The following is a 20,050-nucleotide window of genomic DNA, read 5'->3' as shown; positions in this document are numbered from 1 at the left end:
CTAGGGTGAAGCCTACATGATAAAAATATCTCAAATGCAGCGTTAGTTAACTGCAGGGTTACCTGACTCTATGGAAAAGCGATAGTCCTAATCTTCTTAAAGTAAGTCTGCTCATTTTTTGTTTGTTTTCCATCAAGGAGTTTGAAATTATTTTCTGTCATGGAAAAGTCTCAGAGAGAAATGCTACAGGAATGAGGCTGGACCACAACTCTCACTCAGGGTTGTGTGTCCTCCACAGAGTCCTTTCTCAAGTGGCAAATATATTCATGACAAAAGTCATGTGAACACTGAAATTATGAAATGAAATCACTGCCTGTCACCTAGTAATGTCACATAATTCAAAAACAATTTATAGAGAATACGTAAGTACCTTGGACAACTGAGGCCAAAAAAGGAACTGTTTATCAAATCTGTCATTCAAACATATATTCACTCATTCACCAACTATTTCGTCAGTCTCTACTACATGCCAGATGGTAGCCAGTGGCCTATGCCTAAAAGAGTCTCCCAGAGGAAGAGAAAATAAGTTTAAAAAGGTAGCCTTCCCGCCCCGAGGGAATGGTCTTCTTTCAGGGATGCCTATCTTCATCTTTGCCTCACTTAAGTTAGGAAGTCCTTCTACCTGAGCTTGTAAGTCTGTTTTTTGCCTGATTTTCCTGACCCCACATAATGCAGGATCTGGAGGCTAGCACATTACATCCTTATACATAACAAAGCTCTTTCTGTAATGCAAATAAGCACTCTGTAATTCTGCCTTGTGCACAGGAGTTTCCATGAAGTGGCCTGCCCCAATAACACAGGGAAGCACTCTGCCCAGGAAGTAAAAAAGCAACAGGGATGTGCTGAAAGACAGCCTGGATAATGGATGAGAGCAGGTGGGATGCCGCTTGTCTTCCTAAGGGTCCTTTCTCCCCACAGATCTCTTCCTTCCTGTTGCTTTTGAGAGCTATGTAGGATTAGATGGGTGACCAGCAGATGATTCACGTGGAACTGAAGGTCAACATTTATTGGCACAGATCGTTTTATTGGACCATGGGTAGATGATTCCCTGCAAGACACTGGGTTGGAGTGTTTCCCATCAACTCTGAACATTCAATAGTTCGTCAGTATAGTTTCAATTGTGAAGAAATGTCTACTATATTCTTTTGATTCACAAAACTATTTTTCACCTTACTTTGTATAAATGTTCCCTAATCAAACCATCCAAATACCTCCTTGAAAGAAGGCATTCGGTGGTAACATTTTAGCTTTGAGAATTTGCATGTAAGTTACTTAAAACACTGTAAATTTCTTCCCCTGTCCTTCAAATGTACCATATAAATATTGCATTTCATCCTTAACTTACACTCCATCAATAATTTATTTCATAAATATCCCTCTGTAAGACCATCAGTTGCTGAGGTGTTCAGTTTTCGGGGAAAGCATTTATTTACTGCACGAGCCCAGGAAGGCTGGTAAAGACTTGGCTAAAAGCTCCACATGGAGCGAATTATGGTAATTGTATTAATGCTCAAATCCACGAAGCTCTGCTCAAATCTGCTAAAAGGTTTTGCACTTTATTGCCCGCATCTTGACGGGCAATGAGTCCACTAGAAATGTTTAACACTTCACAGGGAAGCTTCCGAGACGCATTTCTCATAGTTACAAGAATTACTGAAGAATCTCTGGAGGTATCTCCCAGAGCGATCTCTGAAAGTCACAACTGAGAGTTAACAAACTCTTTACTATCTTCCACTTTTGAATCAGACTGAAACTACAAGTTCAAGTCACCAGAAATGAAAATCAAAGGAAATATCACACAAATAATTTTGATGAATGGGTAAGTTTTAATTCATGTACGGCAATATTCTGGTTAATGATATGTCTCCTTAGGACATCCATTAAAAATCCATTAACTTAACAGGCTAAATCTAATAAAGTTACTCTGGAAATCTTCTGCTAGATTAACACTATGGATTTTTAACGAATATTTCCTGTAGGTATTGCTCTATTAGCAAACCTAATATACTAATTAAACATGGGTTTTGTGTTAGGGCTGGGGGGAGCAGCAAATGTTAAAATTAAAAAAAAAAAAAATCAGAGTTGAAGTTGGACCCAAGTCACCAAAGATATTATTAAAATCAGTTAATACCATTATAGCTTTTAAAAGCAAAAAGTGCCAACCTACCAGGACCAGCCATCTCAGGTCAATTTATTTACTTACTAACCACATAGTATTTGAGCTACTGAAGTGTACCATCCCCTACACCGGAACTGAAGACACAAAGGTAAATTAGTGAAAGTCCTGAAGTCAAGGAGCTCACAGTCTAATATAGAATCAAGACACATACAGGTAATCAAAGTGTACTCTACTAACATACAGTTACTACATCATGAGAACACTCAGAAGGAACAACCAAATTTAGGGGATGGGGGGGCACATACATGTAACTGAAGTTTAACTCTGTGTTCCAGTAAGATATTAGCTCCTTCTAGGGCCTCCCATTGGGAGGGTTTACCATTTATTTTATTACTTCTGCATGGGGTTAGATGAGATTATTTATCAAATTTTCATCTGCAAACAAAGTAACATTACTTTTGTCACAGACCGTGAGAATTACATGCAATAAGGTCTGCAACAGCACAGAGAGATGTGCTTGAAATATAGGAGGGAAGAAGCAGGGTTAGTGCTTATTTGTCGCCTTCCATTCATAGGTACATAATGGATATTAATTGGAAGTCAATATAGCAACATGGCTCTGGATTCTGCCTCTACCGCTTGCAAACTGTGCAACCATCATTTAAACACTTTTCCCTTTTCTGACCGTTGGTTTCTTTAGCTGTAGAAGAGGATAAATAAAAACAACTCCATTACATAGTTTTTAAAAATCTACAAAGATAATGGTTAAAATGCAATAGTATCATGTCTGAGAAGCAGTAAACTATTAGTTTTAACTGCTACTATTAATTATGCCTTCATGGGTAAGAATTTATGGTATGAGACTTGTCTAAGTTCACACCATTAGTGCCAGAACTAGAACCACTCTAGCCCCCGGTTCAGTGTTTTAGACCCATCTTGCCTATACCCCTCAATTATAAGACAAGAGACCTTCTCTTGGTTCTCAGTCCTGGTGGTTCTCCATCAAGGCAGCAAGCTCCTGGGGTGCTTCTAGAACAGCAGCCTAGGAACTCAGGACTTGATGTCCCTGCTCTAGCTCTAATGACCAGTGTACTCATACTCTGGTGCTATGGGCTGAACTGTCTCCAAAATTCATATGTCAAGACCCTAATCCCCAATGTGACTACACTTGGAGAGAGGATGTGTAAAGAAGTAATTAAAATTAAATGAGGTCAAAAGGGTAGGGCACTGGGGTGCCTGAGCAGCTCTGTCAGTTGAGTGTCTGATTCCTGATTTCAGCTTAGGTCATGATCTCACGTGAGACTGAGCCCTGTGTTGTGCTCCGTGCTCAGCAGGGAATCTGCCTGTGAGTCTCCCTCTCCCTCTCCTCTACCCCTCCTCCACTTATACTCTCGGTCTCTCTCTCTCTCTCTCAAATAAATAAATCTTTAGGAAAAGGGTGGGGCTCTGAGCCAACAGGATCTGTGCCCTCAGAGGAAGAGGCACTAGTGAGGCACTCTCTTGAGTACAGTCTCTTCACATGTACAAAAAAGAGATTACATGAGCACACGGTGAGAGGCAGCTGCCAACAAGCCAGGAAAAGAGGCCTCAGAACTAAACTTACCTTGTTGGCACTTCCCAGCCTCCAGAACTTGAGAAATAAATTTCATTGCTCTAAATCACTTAGTCTGTGGTGTTTTGCTACAGCAGCTTCACAGATTAAGACACCCAAGACATCTCTTTGCCACACTTTTGTCTTCACTCTTGCCTTCCGTCTCCACACCAGCAACTGTGTTTGTGTCTCACACATTCCGTCAGCAGATACTCAATGTCACCTGTGCCAAGACACTCGGGGTAAGGTGCAGTGATCCCTGCCCTCCGGAAGCTTCTGGTTTAGCATTGGCTTCCTGTGTGGCTGCCCATTCTCTCTGGTGAACCGGAAGCACTGTCTAAAAACCCAGCCCTGTTGGCAGGAGTCCCAACACTCCAGCCTCTAGTCACCTCACTCATCCCCCAGAATAAAAGTCTCACCCTATTTCTCAGTTGATGTCCAAGCTGCTGCTTCCAAATGGGTGGAACACCCAAAATTTCAAAGCCAACCAGCATATGACTTATGGTATTAACACCTTTATACACCTTGTGAAGTTATACTCCACTTATCAACTGAGATCCCATCATACCTTTCTTCTGTTCAGGTATGTGCACTTGTTCCAGTCTAGCTGATACTGACTTTGGGGGCTCAATCCTGGACTACTGTGTAATCCCACTGGAGGCCAACCATACAGACACACCAGCTCCCTTAGTCTCATATATCCCAATAGTCAGTGTGCTTTGGTACCAAAGTGTGGAGTTAGAGACCCCAGTTCTAATACTAACTCAACAACTTAATGGTGGACAAGGAACTGAATCCCAGTTTCCCATTCACAAAATGGGAATAGCTATTACGCCAAAAGGTTTGTGAGGGCCACATGAGATGACGTACATAAATCAACTACCAAAGGACTCAGAATATAAATGATGATGAATGTCTGCTGCTTTGTTTTCTTCTTCTCTTCTCTGGTTCCAACCTCCTCCCCTTCTCTACCAGCTCAGATATAGACGTGACTTCAGTAGAACCACAGAAATCCCAGAATGACTCTTGCTGCATACTACTCTTTTCTTTTACCCAGACTTAGCAATTAGCAGTTGAAGAGACCACAGACAACCAAGTTAAGCTATCTACAACATAGCAGGATAGGTGCTGCTTGAATCTTTCATGTTTCTATCCTTAAACTCTTGCCCTTCAATAGATGGGTCATGAGGATTTCCCCAGAACAAAGTTAAACTGAAATGACCTACCATGTGACTTGCTTATCAAGGGCAGTCAGAAACTGTAGCACACAGCAGTTTTTCCCCAATATTTAACAGCACAACTCTCAAGTTTTAGCTGGCCACGTTCATGGACACATGGCTGCCCAGCCCATGCCACAGTCCTCAGCCACACTTGCAGCCTCATGGGGCCATAGTGCTGGTTAATGGGATGTGATCAGAAATGATGTGGCTCATTCTCCAGAAGAATGGAGATGGATTCCTCTGGTCCTTTTCATTCCTCCCACTCACTGACTGGGAACTGATGGAAACTGGAGTGACTGACTTGGACCCAAAGTTGGAGGCCATGTTGTGACAATGACAGAGCTGACCTGATAGTCACTTCCCTCTATGCTATTACGCCAAAAAAGGGAATTACCTTCCATTTTGTATAACCCACTGTCCTTTTCATTTTACTGTTACAAGACCTTAGCTTAAACACGAAACAGTATGGAAGGATTTCTATTTAATTAGGGATAACTGCCTGCCTGATGACAGCTGACTGCAACTGCAAGTAGTAACTACAGGAAATCAACAACTTCCTGTGAAATGAACATGCCAACCTTTGACTGTCAAATGCCAGCTCCTGTTATAGGTATGTACCCAGCATCGCAACGCTTTCACCAAGGAAATCCCTCCTCGTCAACCACATCTTTATTAGCTGGCCACATAAAATGACGTCTGGGACTCTAAGGCCTGAGTCAGAAATCATGCTGTACACCTCATGCTGTAGTTTATTCTCACTTTTATCTTTTCAATTGTTTTTCTTTCTGTTCATGGCCTTGTCTGGTTCTTTGAATCTAATGCACAAAGCATCTTCCCAGCTGATTGGGAACGATCTATATACACCCTCTTGATTATGCTATTCCCAGCTACTCCATGTGACTGTCTTCCTCAATCTAGTCCAATGTCTACAATTCTATATTTCAATGAAGACTTCCCATACCCTGTACCTCCACACAGTTCCTATGAGCCCCAACACAAGGCCCAACTGGATATGGTCTATGGTCTACCCATCACAATAGACTCATTTCTCTTAGAAAAACAGGGCTGAGTCTCTGCATTTCTTTTCTTTTCTTTTTAAAATTTACTTGAGAGAGAGAGCACATGAGCAGAAAGAAGGGCAGAGGGAGAAGGAGACTTCCTGCTGAGTAGGGAGACCAGATGGATGGGAAGGTTGATCCCAGGACCTTGAGATCAAGACCCGACCCAAAGGCGAACACCTAACCAACTGAGCCACCCAGGTGCTCCTCTTTTTTATTTTTTTAAAGATTTTGTTTACTTATTTGAGAGAGAGAGAGAGAGAGAACGCGCACACAAGTGGGGGGAGAAGCAGAGGCAGAAGGAAAATGACAAGCAGACTCCGCACTGAGCAGGGAACCTGACACAGGGCTCAATCTCAGGATGCTGAGAATATGACCTGAGCCAGAGTCATACACTTAACTGATGGAGCCACCCAGGTGCCCCCTGCATTTCTATTTATAAAAAACAAACAAACAAACAAAAAGACAATATCCTCACACACACACACACAATTACTCTCCAGATGTTTTCATTTTGTTTGCCTTTTACCTATTTTGTTGTAATTATCTGCAACAAAATCTTCCAATCCAATCATCTTCCAGAAACTGTCATCCCAGCCTTTCTCGGCAGAGTATGTCCATTTGCACACCAGGGAGCAGAGAGACCTAAGTAAATGGGAGAAAAGTAGAACCAATAACATAAGTCAGGCTTCCTCTATATTTCACCAACTAACTACCCGGATATCTGCATTAGTGTTAAAGAAGTAGAATAAACCAAAGTAAGTAATTACACACCCCTATTCAGATACAAAGTCTCCCTTTCTGCCTGGGCATGCGTTGGTGGTTGTGGGGCTGAGTGATGGGTAAATGTGTTCGTGATCTACTCTGTTCTGTGCATGTTTAAAATTCTCTATAATAAAAAAGGTAAAAAGAAATTGAGAAAGTAGCTGGTATACTTTTACAGCCTAAAGCAACATTTAACAGGAGGAAGACTGGAATGCTGGAAGGTACTTTCCTCTCCAACTTTATTTTTCATACATTTACCCTTAGTATTCTACATTCCAGCAATTAAAAAAAAAATCATTTGCAGCTTTCTTGAACAAAAAAATTCTTGCACATTTCTGTGCCTTTGCCCTACTCCTTTTTGTTTGGAAAATTTTTCCCAGCTTATTCCCCCTAGTAACTCAAATACTTCTCCAGCCTAGGCTGAGTTTCCACTGACTTCAACATCGGCCATAGAAGCTTCTTTCAAGGAGTTCTCCAAAGGCAAATGAAACAAAAGCAAAAATGAACTTTGGTGGGGCACCTGGGTGGCTCAGTGAGTTAAAGCCTCTGCCTTTAGCTCAGGTCATGATCCCAGGGTCCTGGGATTGAGCCCCACATCGGGCTCTCTGCTCAGCAGGGAGCCTGCTTCCTCCATTCTCTCTCTGCCTGCCTCTATGTCTACTTGTAATCTCTGTCTGTCAAATAAAATAAATAAAATCTTTTAAAAAAATGAACTTTGGGAACTTCATCAAGATAAAAAGCTTCTGCACAGCAAAGGAAACAATCAACAAAACTAAGAGGCAACCCACGGAATGGGAGAAGATATCTGCAAATGACATTACAGAAAAAGGGCTGATATCCAAGATCTATAAAGAACTTCTTGTACTCAATACTCAAAAAACTAATAACCCAGTCAATAAATGGGCAGAAGACATGAACAGACAAAAGACATACACATGTCTAACAGACACATGAAAAAGTGTTCAACATCACTAGCCATCAGGGAAAAACAAATCAAAACCACAAAACCTTATACCAGTTAGAATGGCAAAAATCGACAAGGCAAGAAACAACAAATGTTGGAGAGGTTGTGGAGAAAGGGGAAACCTCTTGCACCATTGGTGGGAATGCAAGTTGGTGTGGCCACTCTGAAAAAGTATGGAGGTTCGTCAAGATGTTCAGAACAGAGATATCCTATGAGCCAGAAAAAGCACTATAGGATATTTACTCCAAAGATAAAGATGCAGTGAAAAGAAGGGGTACATGCACCCCAATGTTCACAGCAGCAATGTCCACAATAGCCAAACTATGGAAGGAGCCGAGATGCTCTTCAATAGATGAATGGATAAAGAAGATGTGGTTCATATACAATGGAATATTACTCAGCCATCAGGAACAATGAATACCCACCATTTGCACTGACATGGATGGGACTAGAGGGAATTATGTTAAATGAAGTAAGTCAAGTAGAGAAGAACAATTATCACACAGTTTCGCTCATATGTGGAACATAAGCAATAGCACGGAGGCCCATGGGGAAGGGAGGGAAATCCAAAGGGGGTGAAATCAGAGAGGGAGACGAACCATGAGAAACAATGGGCCCTGAGAAACAATCTGGGGGTTTCGAAGTGGGAGGCGGGTGGGGGGGAAGAGGTAAGAGGGTGATGAGTATTGAGGAGGGCATGAGCTGTGATGAGCACTGGGTGTTATATTTAACTAATGAATCACTGAACACTGCATCAAGAACTAATTATGTACTATACAGTGGCTAACTGAACATAATTAAAAAAAATAAAATAATTACCAAAAAAAAGGCCAGGGTCCTTTCATTCCCTGAGGTGTTGTGTGAGCAGCTTGCAACTCCCAGAATAACTTGTCACCATCAGGCAAGCTGACCTACCAGCCCCCTAGGGGTGGAGGATGTACTTTGTAGGATTACAAATGCAGGTAGGGGGCTGTGAAAGACTGTGGGGACACTAGCAGGCTGAGCTGTGTCACAGATGGGCAGCCAGGGAGGAGCGTAGTCCCCAGGGAGAAGAGGCCACTGGCTCTTTGTTCTCTGGAGCCAGAGTGCCAGGGCCGACATTCCTGGGCTTTCATTGCTCTCAGGTTTGTTAATGCCGAACAAACTGTAACATCCAGGTGTAAGCTGAAAGAGGAAGCGATCGGTGAGCAGGGAGAACAAAAACAATATCTAAGTTCAGGGACTAGTTCACATGAGAGTGTTTTCCAGGAAACATGTATAGGAGGCAGGTCACTCTGAAGAGACAATGGTGAAACTACAGGGACTGAGCATCACGAAGGGACACGGAGCTCAGAAGGAGGCAAGAAAGACTTTCTGAATGAGAACCACTGATTTTCAGTTTTCAATTTAAAAGTTTCTGCAGAAGGACTAAAAAGAAGATCAGTGGCACTGTTGAAATTCAAATGAATGATCTGGAAGACCAAATGAACAACATATCATACTACCCAGAGCAAAGACAGGAAGAGAGAAATGATGAGAGAACAAAGAGGCGTGGAGAGCAGATCCAGTAGCGTAACACGAGAATAACTGGAATTCCAAAAGGGACTTGTTTTTTTTAAGAGAAAAGGAAAAATTTAAAAAGATACACACACCCAAAAAAAGATGAAAAGAGATTCTATAATTAAATGAATACAGTACCAATTTGGGGTTTTTGTTTTTTTGGTTTTTTGTTTTTTGTTTTTTAAATATACCGAGCTGAAGCAGGATTTAAGCTTGCAGGTTAAAACTCTCATTAAGTCCAGGAAGTGAATCCAGGAAATACTTGAATTTCAAGCGTAAACATAAAATTATACAAGCTTCCAGACAGAAAGAATAAGTTACTGCAAAGGCAAGAGATTCAGACTAGCTAAGGAATTCTCATCTACACCTCTGGAATGTGGAGGACAGTGGGACAACGTACAGACTATTAAGAAAAATGATCCAAGAATCCTATGCCCAGACAAAATATTATTCAGCTGTCAGGCCAAAAGAAAAACATTTTCAACATGTGAGGATTCAAAAAGCAAACTTCCCATATATGTGCTCTGAGGACAACACTTGAGAATGAACTTAAACAAAAAACAAGTGATTCACATAAGGGAAATCAAAGACTAGAGGAGCCAGCGGTGGTGAGCATTGACCTTCACTCTCTCTCCATATGTGTGCACACACATATGTGCACATACAGACATATTTAAATCTACATAGATCATGATAAATAATGGAAGCAGGAATTTGTAATGCTAACTTTTCCTGGAACACCTTCCTGCTATAGAAGGAAAAATCTAGTAACGGCCGGGAAGTGAAAATACTATGAGCAGAACCTCAGACCCAGAAACTAAAGAAGGGGTACACAGAAGAAGTACGCAGATACATGCACATGTAAGTCTGGGCAGAGCGTTAAGCTTAGTACGGAATGAGAAGGTAATTTCTAAAAGAAACAAAGAGCTTAGTAGAACTCTCAAAATAGCAAGGAATAAAAAAAGAATAAAGAGAAAGATGTCAATGAAACCAAACTAAACCAATCAAAAGGGAAATGGAAAAAGGGTACTGGAATACAAATAGAAAATAAAAATACCATAAAAAGAATAGTCACTTATTTCAGTTATCACAACAAATGTGAACAGGCTGAATTCCACATGTGGTTAAAAGAGAACAGTAATCACATTGGGGTAAAACTGAGTTACATCTTGTTTACAATACAGATTTTCTTAATGTGATAAAAAGATTTTTTATAAAAAGGTCAACAACAAGGTATGCCTGGGTGGTGCAGCTGGTTAAGTATCTGACTCTTGGTTTAGGCTCAGGTTCTCATCTCAGGGTCATGAAATTGAGCCCCCCATCAGGCTCTGCAGTTAGCATGGAATCCGCTCAGGATTCTCTCTCCCTCTCCCTCTGCCCTTCCTCTACCCTCCCCCAGCTCTCTCTCTAAAATAAATAAATAAATATACTCTTTTTAAAAGGTCAACAAAGAAATAACAAACACAAATTTTTTTTTTAAGATTTTATTTATTTATTTGTCAGAGAGAGAGAGGGAGAGAGAGCGAGCGAGCACAGGCAGACAGAGTGGCAGGCAGAGGCAGAGGGAGAGGCAGGTTCCCCGCCGAGCAAGGAGCCCGATATGGGACTCAATTCCAGGACGCTGGGATCACGACCTGAGCCGAACACAGCTGCTTAACCAACTGAGTCACCCAGGCGTCCCCAAACACAAATTTTTAATATGACAATTTAAATATCAAAGTAGAATACAAGATCAAAAATATTAGCCAAGTCTAAGAAGGGCATTCTATAATGACAAAATACTCCATCTGAGAATATCATTGCACATTCAATCTCATGAATGAAAAACATAATGCGAAATATATAAAACAAGAGCTCCCAGGTTAAAAAAATAAAGCCACTTGAAAAGAGAATTTATTTAAAGATTTTACTGCACTTTCAGAATTTAAGGAAATAGGTAAACCAAAAGAATAATAATATTACTATTGAGGAATTAAAGGACTGAAATACAATCAGTAAGCTAAACTCTGAATGTTCACATAGGGCAAGAGAAAGGGAGAACATTTTATAATACAAGCAGAGACTAGATAGGCAAAATGGTATTTTACAAAGAAATTTTTAATTTAAAAGTTTTTATTAGAGGGGCGCCTGGGTGGCTCAGTGGTTTAAGCCTCTGCCTTCAGCTCAGGTCATGATCTCAGAGTCCTGGGATCGAGTCCCGCATCAGGTTCTCTGCTCAGCGGGGAGCCTGCTTCCCCCTCTCTCTCTGCCTGCCTTCTGCCTACTTGTGATCTCTCTCTGTCTATCAAATAAATAAATAAAAATCTTTAAAAAAAAGTTTTTATTAGAAATGAAACAAGTCTGAAAATTAATAACCTAAGCAGACAACTTAAGAAATTATGAAAAACAAAAATAGATTAAATTGAAAAAAGATCAAATGGCGTAGTAAAGATAAAAATATATGAAAGATATAACAAGATAAAATTCCAGTAATCAGAGAGCCAAAACATGATTCTAAGAAAAGACAATACGAAAAACAAACAAACAAACAAAAAAACCTCTGGTAAAATTAAGGAAGGAAAAAGGAGAGAAGGGAAAAAATAACAAATATGATGAATGAAAATGGGGGATATAACTACAGAAAAAGCAGATATTAACAGAAAAAAGGAGATTAAGTAAATAACATTATGTTAGCACATTTCAAAATTTAGATGGGACAGATAATTTACTAGAAAGACAGAACTTACCAAAACTGACTCAAGAAAACACAACAAAACCGTAATAAACTTATTACCATTAAAAAAATAAGCCACTAGTTAAAAATTATCCTTCAAATAAAATTTTAAGCCTGCATGGTTGTACCAGAAACTATTAACAAATGTTCAAGGAACAAAGCACTCCACGTTATTTCAAAGACTAGAAGAAGAAATGCTCCCTAAGATATTTATGAAGGTAGGATAACTATATTATAAAACCAAACAAAGAGAGCATAAGAAACAAAAACCAGAGGCCACTCTCACATTACGAATGAGGGCATAAAAATTCTAAGCAAGATATGACCAAATTTTACATAAAAATGAGAAAAAAGTACATCATGAACAACATTCCAAAACATTTTAATAACTGAAGATCTATGCATGTATTCTGCCCTAGTATTTTATTAAAGGAGGGAAAAATGATCAACTCATATTGAAGGGAAAAAAGTATTTCATGAAATTAACGGCCACATCAAGATAGAAACTCCTTTTTTAAAAAAATATTTTCTTTATCACTTGAGAGAGAGAGAGAGAGCATGAGAGGGGAAAAAGTCAGAGGGAGAAGCAGACTCCCCGTGGAGCTGGGAGCTCAATGCAGGATGTGATCCCAGGACTCTGGGATCATGACCTGAGCCGAAGGCAGTTGCTCAACCAACTGAGCCACCTAGGCACCCTCAAAATAGAAACTCTTAATGAAGTAGCAACAATAGAAGCTTCTGCTTCTAAGTATGATGGACTAACAGGAATTGTATTTTACCTCCCCAACCATACCTTGAGAAACTGGAAAAGTAGGAAAAAAAAAATTATGACACAACTGCTCTCAGACCCTGAACAACAGGCAACACAGAACTGTGATCCCTGAGAGAAGGAAACAAATGAGGTGAGCCTGAAAATCACTCTGGCTTTCTGCCAGGAAGCCCATACCTGACCACAAAGCAGAAAGAAGGATGCCAAGGACAACAAGTCAGGTCACAAAGCTGAGAAGACTGAGATGAGAATTCAGGGAATCCAGGTGCCTGGAAGCCATGATGGCACAGACATGCGAGGAGGAGGAAGGTCTGCAGAAAGAGGGCCTTGGAAAGCTGCACAGGAGTCCCACAAAATCTTCAACTATGAAGATGCAGATAACAGACACTCTAAGAGGTCTGGTGAGAAGTGACTGAAAGGCTGTGAGCTGAGACATTCTCAGGGCTCACAAAGACCTGAGAATGGGAATCCTCTGAGTGACTAAAATTAGAATGGAACATCTTCATTGATCACTTGGGACATTCAGTGGAAACCCCAAAGAATGACTTAGAAGTGTAACTGAACTTTCCTGTGTAAAGGTTACAATAAACAAAGTTTTGAAGGAAGATTCCAAAAGATAAAACAAAGCCAAACATTATCCAAAAGATAAGACATTAAGGGCCTACTAGAAAAAGTAGCTCCAACATTCATTAGAAAAAAAACAAAACCCAGACATTGAATAACATAAAATTAACAATGTCAGCATCCAATAAAAAATATTTGAAGAAACAATGTCCAATTTTTTTTAATTTGATAAAAGCTATCAACCCACGGAGCTATGCTCACTGAAACCAATGCAAGATAAACACAAAGAAAACCATATTAAGATACATTACATGATCAAATTATTAAAAAAAAAAAAGTTGAGGATCTTAAAAGCAGTCAGAAGAAAGACACATGATAGAAGAACAGTCCAACAACGTCAACAGACTTTTTACCAGAAATAATGCAACCCAGAAAAAAGTGAAATAATGTCTTAAAAGTACTGAAAACTTTTAAAAAGGAAACATCAAACTAGAATTCTATATTCAGAATAAAAGCTCTTCAAGTAATTAATATGAAGTAGTCTTTAAAAAAAAAAAAAACTGAGAGAATTCATTTCCAAGAAACTTGCATTGCAGGACATGTTAAAAGGCATTTCTTTAAGGAAGAGGAAGAGGATACTAGTAGAAATATGAATCGATAGAAAATAAGGAAAAAGTATCAGAATCAGTAAATATGTGAGTAGATGCAAAAGCAGGTTTTCATTTTAAGTTTCTTTAAAAGAGAATTGACTATGAGTCTTCATCTTTAAAAAATAATTTAGAAAAAAACCCCAATGTACTGTGAGGCTTATATGTACAAACAAAACATGACTATAAAAGCAAAAATGATAGAGAGATATGAACGATCTTATATGTGATGGGGTGTAAAATTATTTTAAGGCAAACTGCGATAACTTAAAAAATGAGTATTATAAATCCTAGAGGAGCCAGTTTAAAAAAAGCATATAAAATCAATAAGCTAATTTGGGAAATAAAATAGAATACTAAAAACATTTCAGTTATCTGGAAGAAGGCAAGAAAAGGAAAAAAATTACATAGAATAAAAGGCAAATGGCAAGATGGTAGATTAAAACCTAGACTAAAGGGGCACCTGGGTGGCTCAGTGGGTTAAAGCCTCTGCCTTCAGCTCAGGTCATGATCCCAGGGTCCTGGGATTGAGCCCCGCATCGGGCTCTCTGCTCAGCGGAAAGCCTGCTTCCGTTCCTCTCTCTCTGCCTGCCTCTCTGCCTACTTATGATCCCTGTCTGTCAAATAAATAAATAAAATCTTAAAAAAAAAAAAAAAACTAGCCTAAAAATTTCAATGAAAAGGCAAAAATTGTCAGGCTGGACTAAAAAATTAAAAAATGAACTCGAACTCCATTCTCTCTGTAAGAAAGTTATTTAAACACTACAGACAAAGGCCTGATATCTAAGATCTATAAAGAACTTCTCAAACTCAACACCCCAGGACAGATAATCAAGTCAAAAAGTGGGCAAAAGACATGAATAGACACTTCTCCAAAGAAGACATACAAATGGCTAACAAACACATGAAAAAATGTTCATCATTGTTAGCCATCAGGGAAATTCAAATCAAAACCACAGTGAGATATCACCTTACACCAGTCAGAATGGCAAAAATCAACAAGGTAAGAAACAACAAATGCTGGAGAAGTTGTGGAGAAAGGGGAACCTTTTTGCACTGTTGGTGGGAATGCAAATTGGTGTAGCCACTTTGGAAAACAGTGTGGAGATTCCTTAAGAAATTAAAAATAGAGCTATCCTATAACTTGAAAATTGCACTACTGGGTATTTACCCCAAGGATATAGATGTAGTGAAAAGAAGGGCTATATGTACCCCAATGTTCATAACAGCAATGTCCACAATAGCCAAACTGTGGAAGAAGCCGAGATGCCCTTAAACAGATAAATGGATAAAGAAGATGTGGTCTGTATACACAATAGAATATTACTCAGCCATCAAAAAGGATGAATACCTAACTTTTGCATCAACATGGATAGGCCTGGAGATTATGCTGAGTGAAATAAATCAAACAGAGAAAGTCAATTAACATATGGTTTTACTTATTTGTGGAACATAAGGAATAGCATGGAGGACATTAGGAGAAGGAAGGGAAAAATGAAGGGGGAGAAATCGGAGTGGGGGATGAACCATGAGAGACTATGGACTCTGGGAAACAGGGTTTTAGAAGGGCGTGGGTTGGAGCAATGGGTGAGCCTGGTGATGGGTATTAAGGAGGGCACCGACTGCATGGTGCAAGGGGTGTTATATGCAAACAATGAATCGTGAAACACTACATCAAAAACTAATGATGTACTGTATGGTGACTAACATAACACAGTATAAAAAAAAATAAAAAAGATGCAAGACAGGTTTAAGAGTGGAAGGAGAGAAAAATATATGCCAGGCACATACTGATAGTAAGTACAAGTGGCTGTATGAATATTAGAAAATAAAGTTCAGAACAAGAATTATTACCAGGGAAAAAAAGAGGTGCATTACATAATAACAAAAGGGTCAATTCACCAGGATGACTTGTGGGGTCAAGAAAAATTGTAGTTTGTCAGAATGGCAACTTAAACTCAACTAAGTTTGATTTCTTCCTGTTTTGTTTTAGCTCTAACAAGCTTGCATTAACAAGCAATGTGAAACTGTACATGACATCAAAGGTTCACAACGGTGTAACTGGATGTGACCACCTAAGGTCCCCCTCGGTTTGTTTTTTTTTTTTTTTAACACAGGTCTGCCTAAAACTTCCCAGTCTCAGCAGTCCATGTTGATTAAAAGGTGTGACGGGCTGAAGGGGTCCAGAACTGTGGGCTTTCTGTCTTTTTATTGTATTTTAGATAAGAGCCTGTTTGAGTGGGGAAGGTCAGGAGGGACTAAAGCACCTACCTCCTTCTGATAAAAGAATGTTACTTTGTTTCATTTCCTGCCGCTCCATCGAGCCTTCTGGGAATTTCAGCACCTCTGGTCTGGCCATGACCTCCCACAGCAGGGACCCTATCTGCTTTATTCATCACGCCACTCCCAGCACCAGGCACAGTGCCTCGCTGGCAAGTTTTTTGAGAGTTCAATCCATGTTTATTAAGTAAATGAATGAGAATCCTAGGATGTCAGTTATAGGAGGAAACTTTCAGGCTCCTAATAAGGCCTGGATCTCCAGCTATCCCTCTCGCATAGGCTCTAGAAGAGAAAAGGCTAGATTCTTGACTCCTGGAGCGACCAAGAGCAGCAACAGAACACTGGATTCTTTGCACAAACCACCCACTTTGATAGAACAAGGACCACTTTTCGAAAATGTGATTCATCTGCCTTCCATACCTCCCATCACCTACTTCCCCAGCCACAAAAACACGTGGAATCTCTAACACATCCTCCTTTCTTTCTTGAAAAAAAAAAAAAAAAAAGCAAAAACCAAAAAACAAAAAGGGCCCTCCAGCTAAAGATGACAGATTAATGACACATGTTGACCTCTGCTCCCTTTAAAGGTTCCAGTAAAATGGCAGTATAAGGATATTTTAAGAAAGCAAAAACCCACAATGACAAAGCTAACAGGAGAGATGACAGCAACAGAGATGTGAAAGGCAGAAAACACAGATGGAAGAGTTGTAAGGCCCTTGGCAGACTTGGAAAGATAAAACCTAAGTAGCAGAGAGAAAAGTCCAGAAGCACAACAATTTCCCTGCAAAGGTACCAGGTACTTCAGAAAGTGGGAATACAGGTGGGGCTAAAAACGGCAAGATGGCTGAAAGCTGCGTAAGCAGGGAGTAGACCCCCGTGTGCCCTCATGAGGTGCAAGCAGGGTACTCCGCCCCCTGCACCCTGAGAGACAACAAAGATCCGTCTGAGACTGAGTAGGGTATAAGGACCTGCCGCTACAAGTAGGAGCACTTTGACAAGAACAGGAGATAAAGTAAGGAAATGCCTCTTTGCAAGTCAGCCCTCAAGTTCTTTCCCCCAACTCAACACCCAGAGCTCTGGCTGCCAGGTTTATAGCCCCAAGATTCATTTTTGGGGAATCACAGCAGACAAAAGGAAAGACGGAAGGCCAGCAGGGAGGGCAAGCTGAGAGATAACCCACTCTAGTCTTAGGAGGAGTAAAACAGCAGTAAAACCCATTTTTGATGATGACTAGTAGTAACTGATAGAATGAATGATCATCATCGCCATCATCCTCCGCCTAATAAAACACAACAGCTCAGAAAATATTGCCTGCGGACCCACTGTGTTTATATCAAGGCTTTTCCAGGCAGGAAGGAGCCCCTCAACTCTGAGAGAAACAAAGGCAAAGTGCCACCAGGATTCTAGCCACACTCCTGAGACCATGAAGAAGCCTTAGTAGGAGCACAAATTTCTGATTTCTCTGCTTTTACCCAGAGAAAGGCACACATCAAAAGCACACGCCCACGGAGTTCCAGAGTTCAGATCATTGCGATGCCTTTCTCAACAAGATTTGATAAAAATGAAGTCGGCACTGCTGTATTATTTATATGCAGTTCACTGTACTGAGATTGCCAGGCCCCCACTTTCAAGGGAAGCCTTTTGTTCTCTGCTTGGGGAAGGCAGGACCTGGAGAGTCTCAATGGAACAAGCCAGTGAATAACAGAATACTCAGAGCCCAAGAGTGGGGATAAATTACCCAGCTATTCCTGGCTGCAGCCTTCAGTACCTCCCAGGCCTGCGATGGCTCTGTTCTTCCAGGCCATACAACAGACCGGATCCCCATCTCTGAAGGCAGAGCTCAGCGGGGAGATATGACTGCGGCTGGATTGCCAATCGTATCAGCAAAGACACCAAGATGGCCTTCTTTCTGAAGAAGCACCCTGCACCAATCAGAAGCCACTTCTGAGAAAGAGATGTCCGACTCCAGGCTCGGTCCTACCGGCTCTGCACCTCATCAAGACGTGCCGACAGGTCCGTGACAGACCGAAATAACGCAGGCAATGATGCAACGCAGGGCAATATGAAACTGCCTTTTCAGGGAGACCTGCTGATAACATGGCTTGAACATGGCTGTGACAAGATGGGCGGCAAGAAAGAAATGAATAAATAATCCAGTTCAGGGAGTTTCCCCATCCTCCCAAGGAAAAAGAGATGTAAGAGTCAGAAAACAAAAGATCCTAGAGTCACTGCTGAAACATTCTAAGCTCTTGGGGAAGCCCCTGGATTCGTGGACCTGGATTTATCTCCTAAAAAATAAGAATAATAATGATTAGAGGCAAAATGGGAGGTGGGGGAGGAAAAGGGGAAGGGAAGGAACCTAGGGACAGGTCCTAAGTCCCTGCCACAGACCAAGCACTGTACCCAGTACTTTTTTTTTTTCTTTTTTTAAAAGATTTTATTTATTTTGTTTGTCAGAGAGAGAGACAGCACAAGCTGGGAGTGGTAGGCAGAGGAAGAAGCAGGCTCCCCACTGAGCAAGGAGCCCGATGCAGAACTCGATCCCAGGGCCCCAGAGTCACGACCTGAACCAGAGGCAGACGCTGAACTGACTGAGCCTCTCAGGCATCCCTGTGCCCATACTTTGATGTAGGTTATTGCAATTGATCCCATAACAAAATGGTAAGGATGTCGTCAGTATCCTCATTCAAACGAGAAGGACATGAGGCTCACATGAGTTGGGTAACTCATCTGAGGTCATACATTAGGGAAGAGCAAGGCAGAAGTTTAAACACCCTGGTCTGCTCAATTAAAAGTCTACATTGGTTCAACATGTGCTTTTTCAGGTCCATTCATGAATAGATATTTACAAATCAGAGCATGGGAAAAAGTGTAATACATTTGAGATATTTGATTTCACTGTTTATTTTGTCTGTTATCTCCTTTTCTTAATATGGGGGAAATATAAAAATAAAAGCAGACGAAAAAACACAGAGATCTAAGGGGCAAAGAAGTAGCTGTTTGCGGTTGCCTGTGAAGACGTTCCAGTAAGATGTTCAAGAGATGCATACCATCATCCAGGACACAAGGACAAGAGTGAGATGCTCCCTCAAGAGGCAAAAATGGACATTGCTTTTGAGAGTTAAAGCTGTGAAGTCAACTCACATTGAGGAGGAGTAGAAACAGGCAAAATTAGCATGAAAAGACACAGTGGCTTCTAGAACTCAGGGTTCACAGTGAGAAGACTGAAGGCATTTAGGTGGCAAAAGAAAGAAGCTGCAATTGGACGGATGGTTAGTTTTCATGGAGCAGAAGGAGAGAAGCCAGGGAAGTGCCCATGGGGACATGGACTAGATGGGAAGTTTTCAAAACTTTCAAGATACCGTGTCTCTAAGAAAAGGAAGGAAAGGAAAGGAACTGAAAAATGAAATGGAAAAGAAAAAGAAACAAAGAGAAAAACAGCCTCAAAACTAGATTCTAGAGGGATGAATAGGCAGAGCACAGAGGATTTTTAGCAATGAAACTGTAGGATATTATAATGGTGGATACATGTCACATGTTGGTTCAAACTCATCGAGTAGCCAACACCAAGAGTGAACAGTAACATAAGCCATGGGGGTGCACCTGGGTGGCTCTGTCGGTTAAGCGTCTGATTTTGGCTCACGTCATGATCTCTGGGTTCTGGGATTAAGCCCCACATTGGGCTAACTGCTCAGTAGGGAGACTGCTTCTCTCTGGATTCCTCTGCCCCTCCCTACACCTCATTCTCTCTCTCAATAATAAATAAAATCTCTGTCTCCTATTTATTTATTTATTCCTGATATATTCCTAATATATTAAAT

At 40.7% G+C, this 20,050-nt stretch overlaps 1 protein-coding gene across 19 annotated transcripts in view; it reads right to left on the bottom strand.

Annotated features, from left to right (window-relative positions):
* Positions 1–20,050, bottom strand: part of FGGY (FGGY carbohydrate kinase domain containing) — a 697,591-nt gene that overhangs the window by 248,346 nt on the left and 429,195 nt on the right. For all 19 annotated transcript variants that reach the window (XR_006601768.1, XM_045064615.1, XM_045064604.1 and 16 more), the window contains one exon: positions 6,518–6,633. Coding sequence is in view for 18 of the 19 variants with exons in the window: in XM_045064615.1 (XP_044920550.1) it covers positions 6,518–6,633 (116 nt within the window). In the remaining variant the exon portion in view is untranslated. The remainder of the gene's footprint in view (positions 1–6,517; positions 6,634–20,050) is intronic.

Source organism: Mustela putorius, unplaced genomic scaffold, assembly GCF_011764305.1.
Source record: "Mustela putorius furo isolate JIRA1106 unplaced genomic scaffold, ASM1176430v1.1 tig00003853_pilon_pilon_pilon, whole genome shotgun sequence".
Lineage (NCBI taxonomy): Eukaryota > Metazoa > Chordata > Mammalia > Carnivora > Mustelidae > Mustela > Mustela putorius.
Note: the sequence above shows the minus strand (reverse complement) of the source record. Positions and strands in the feature narration are given on the sequence as shown.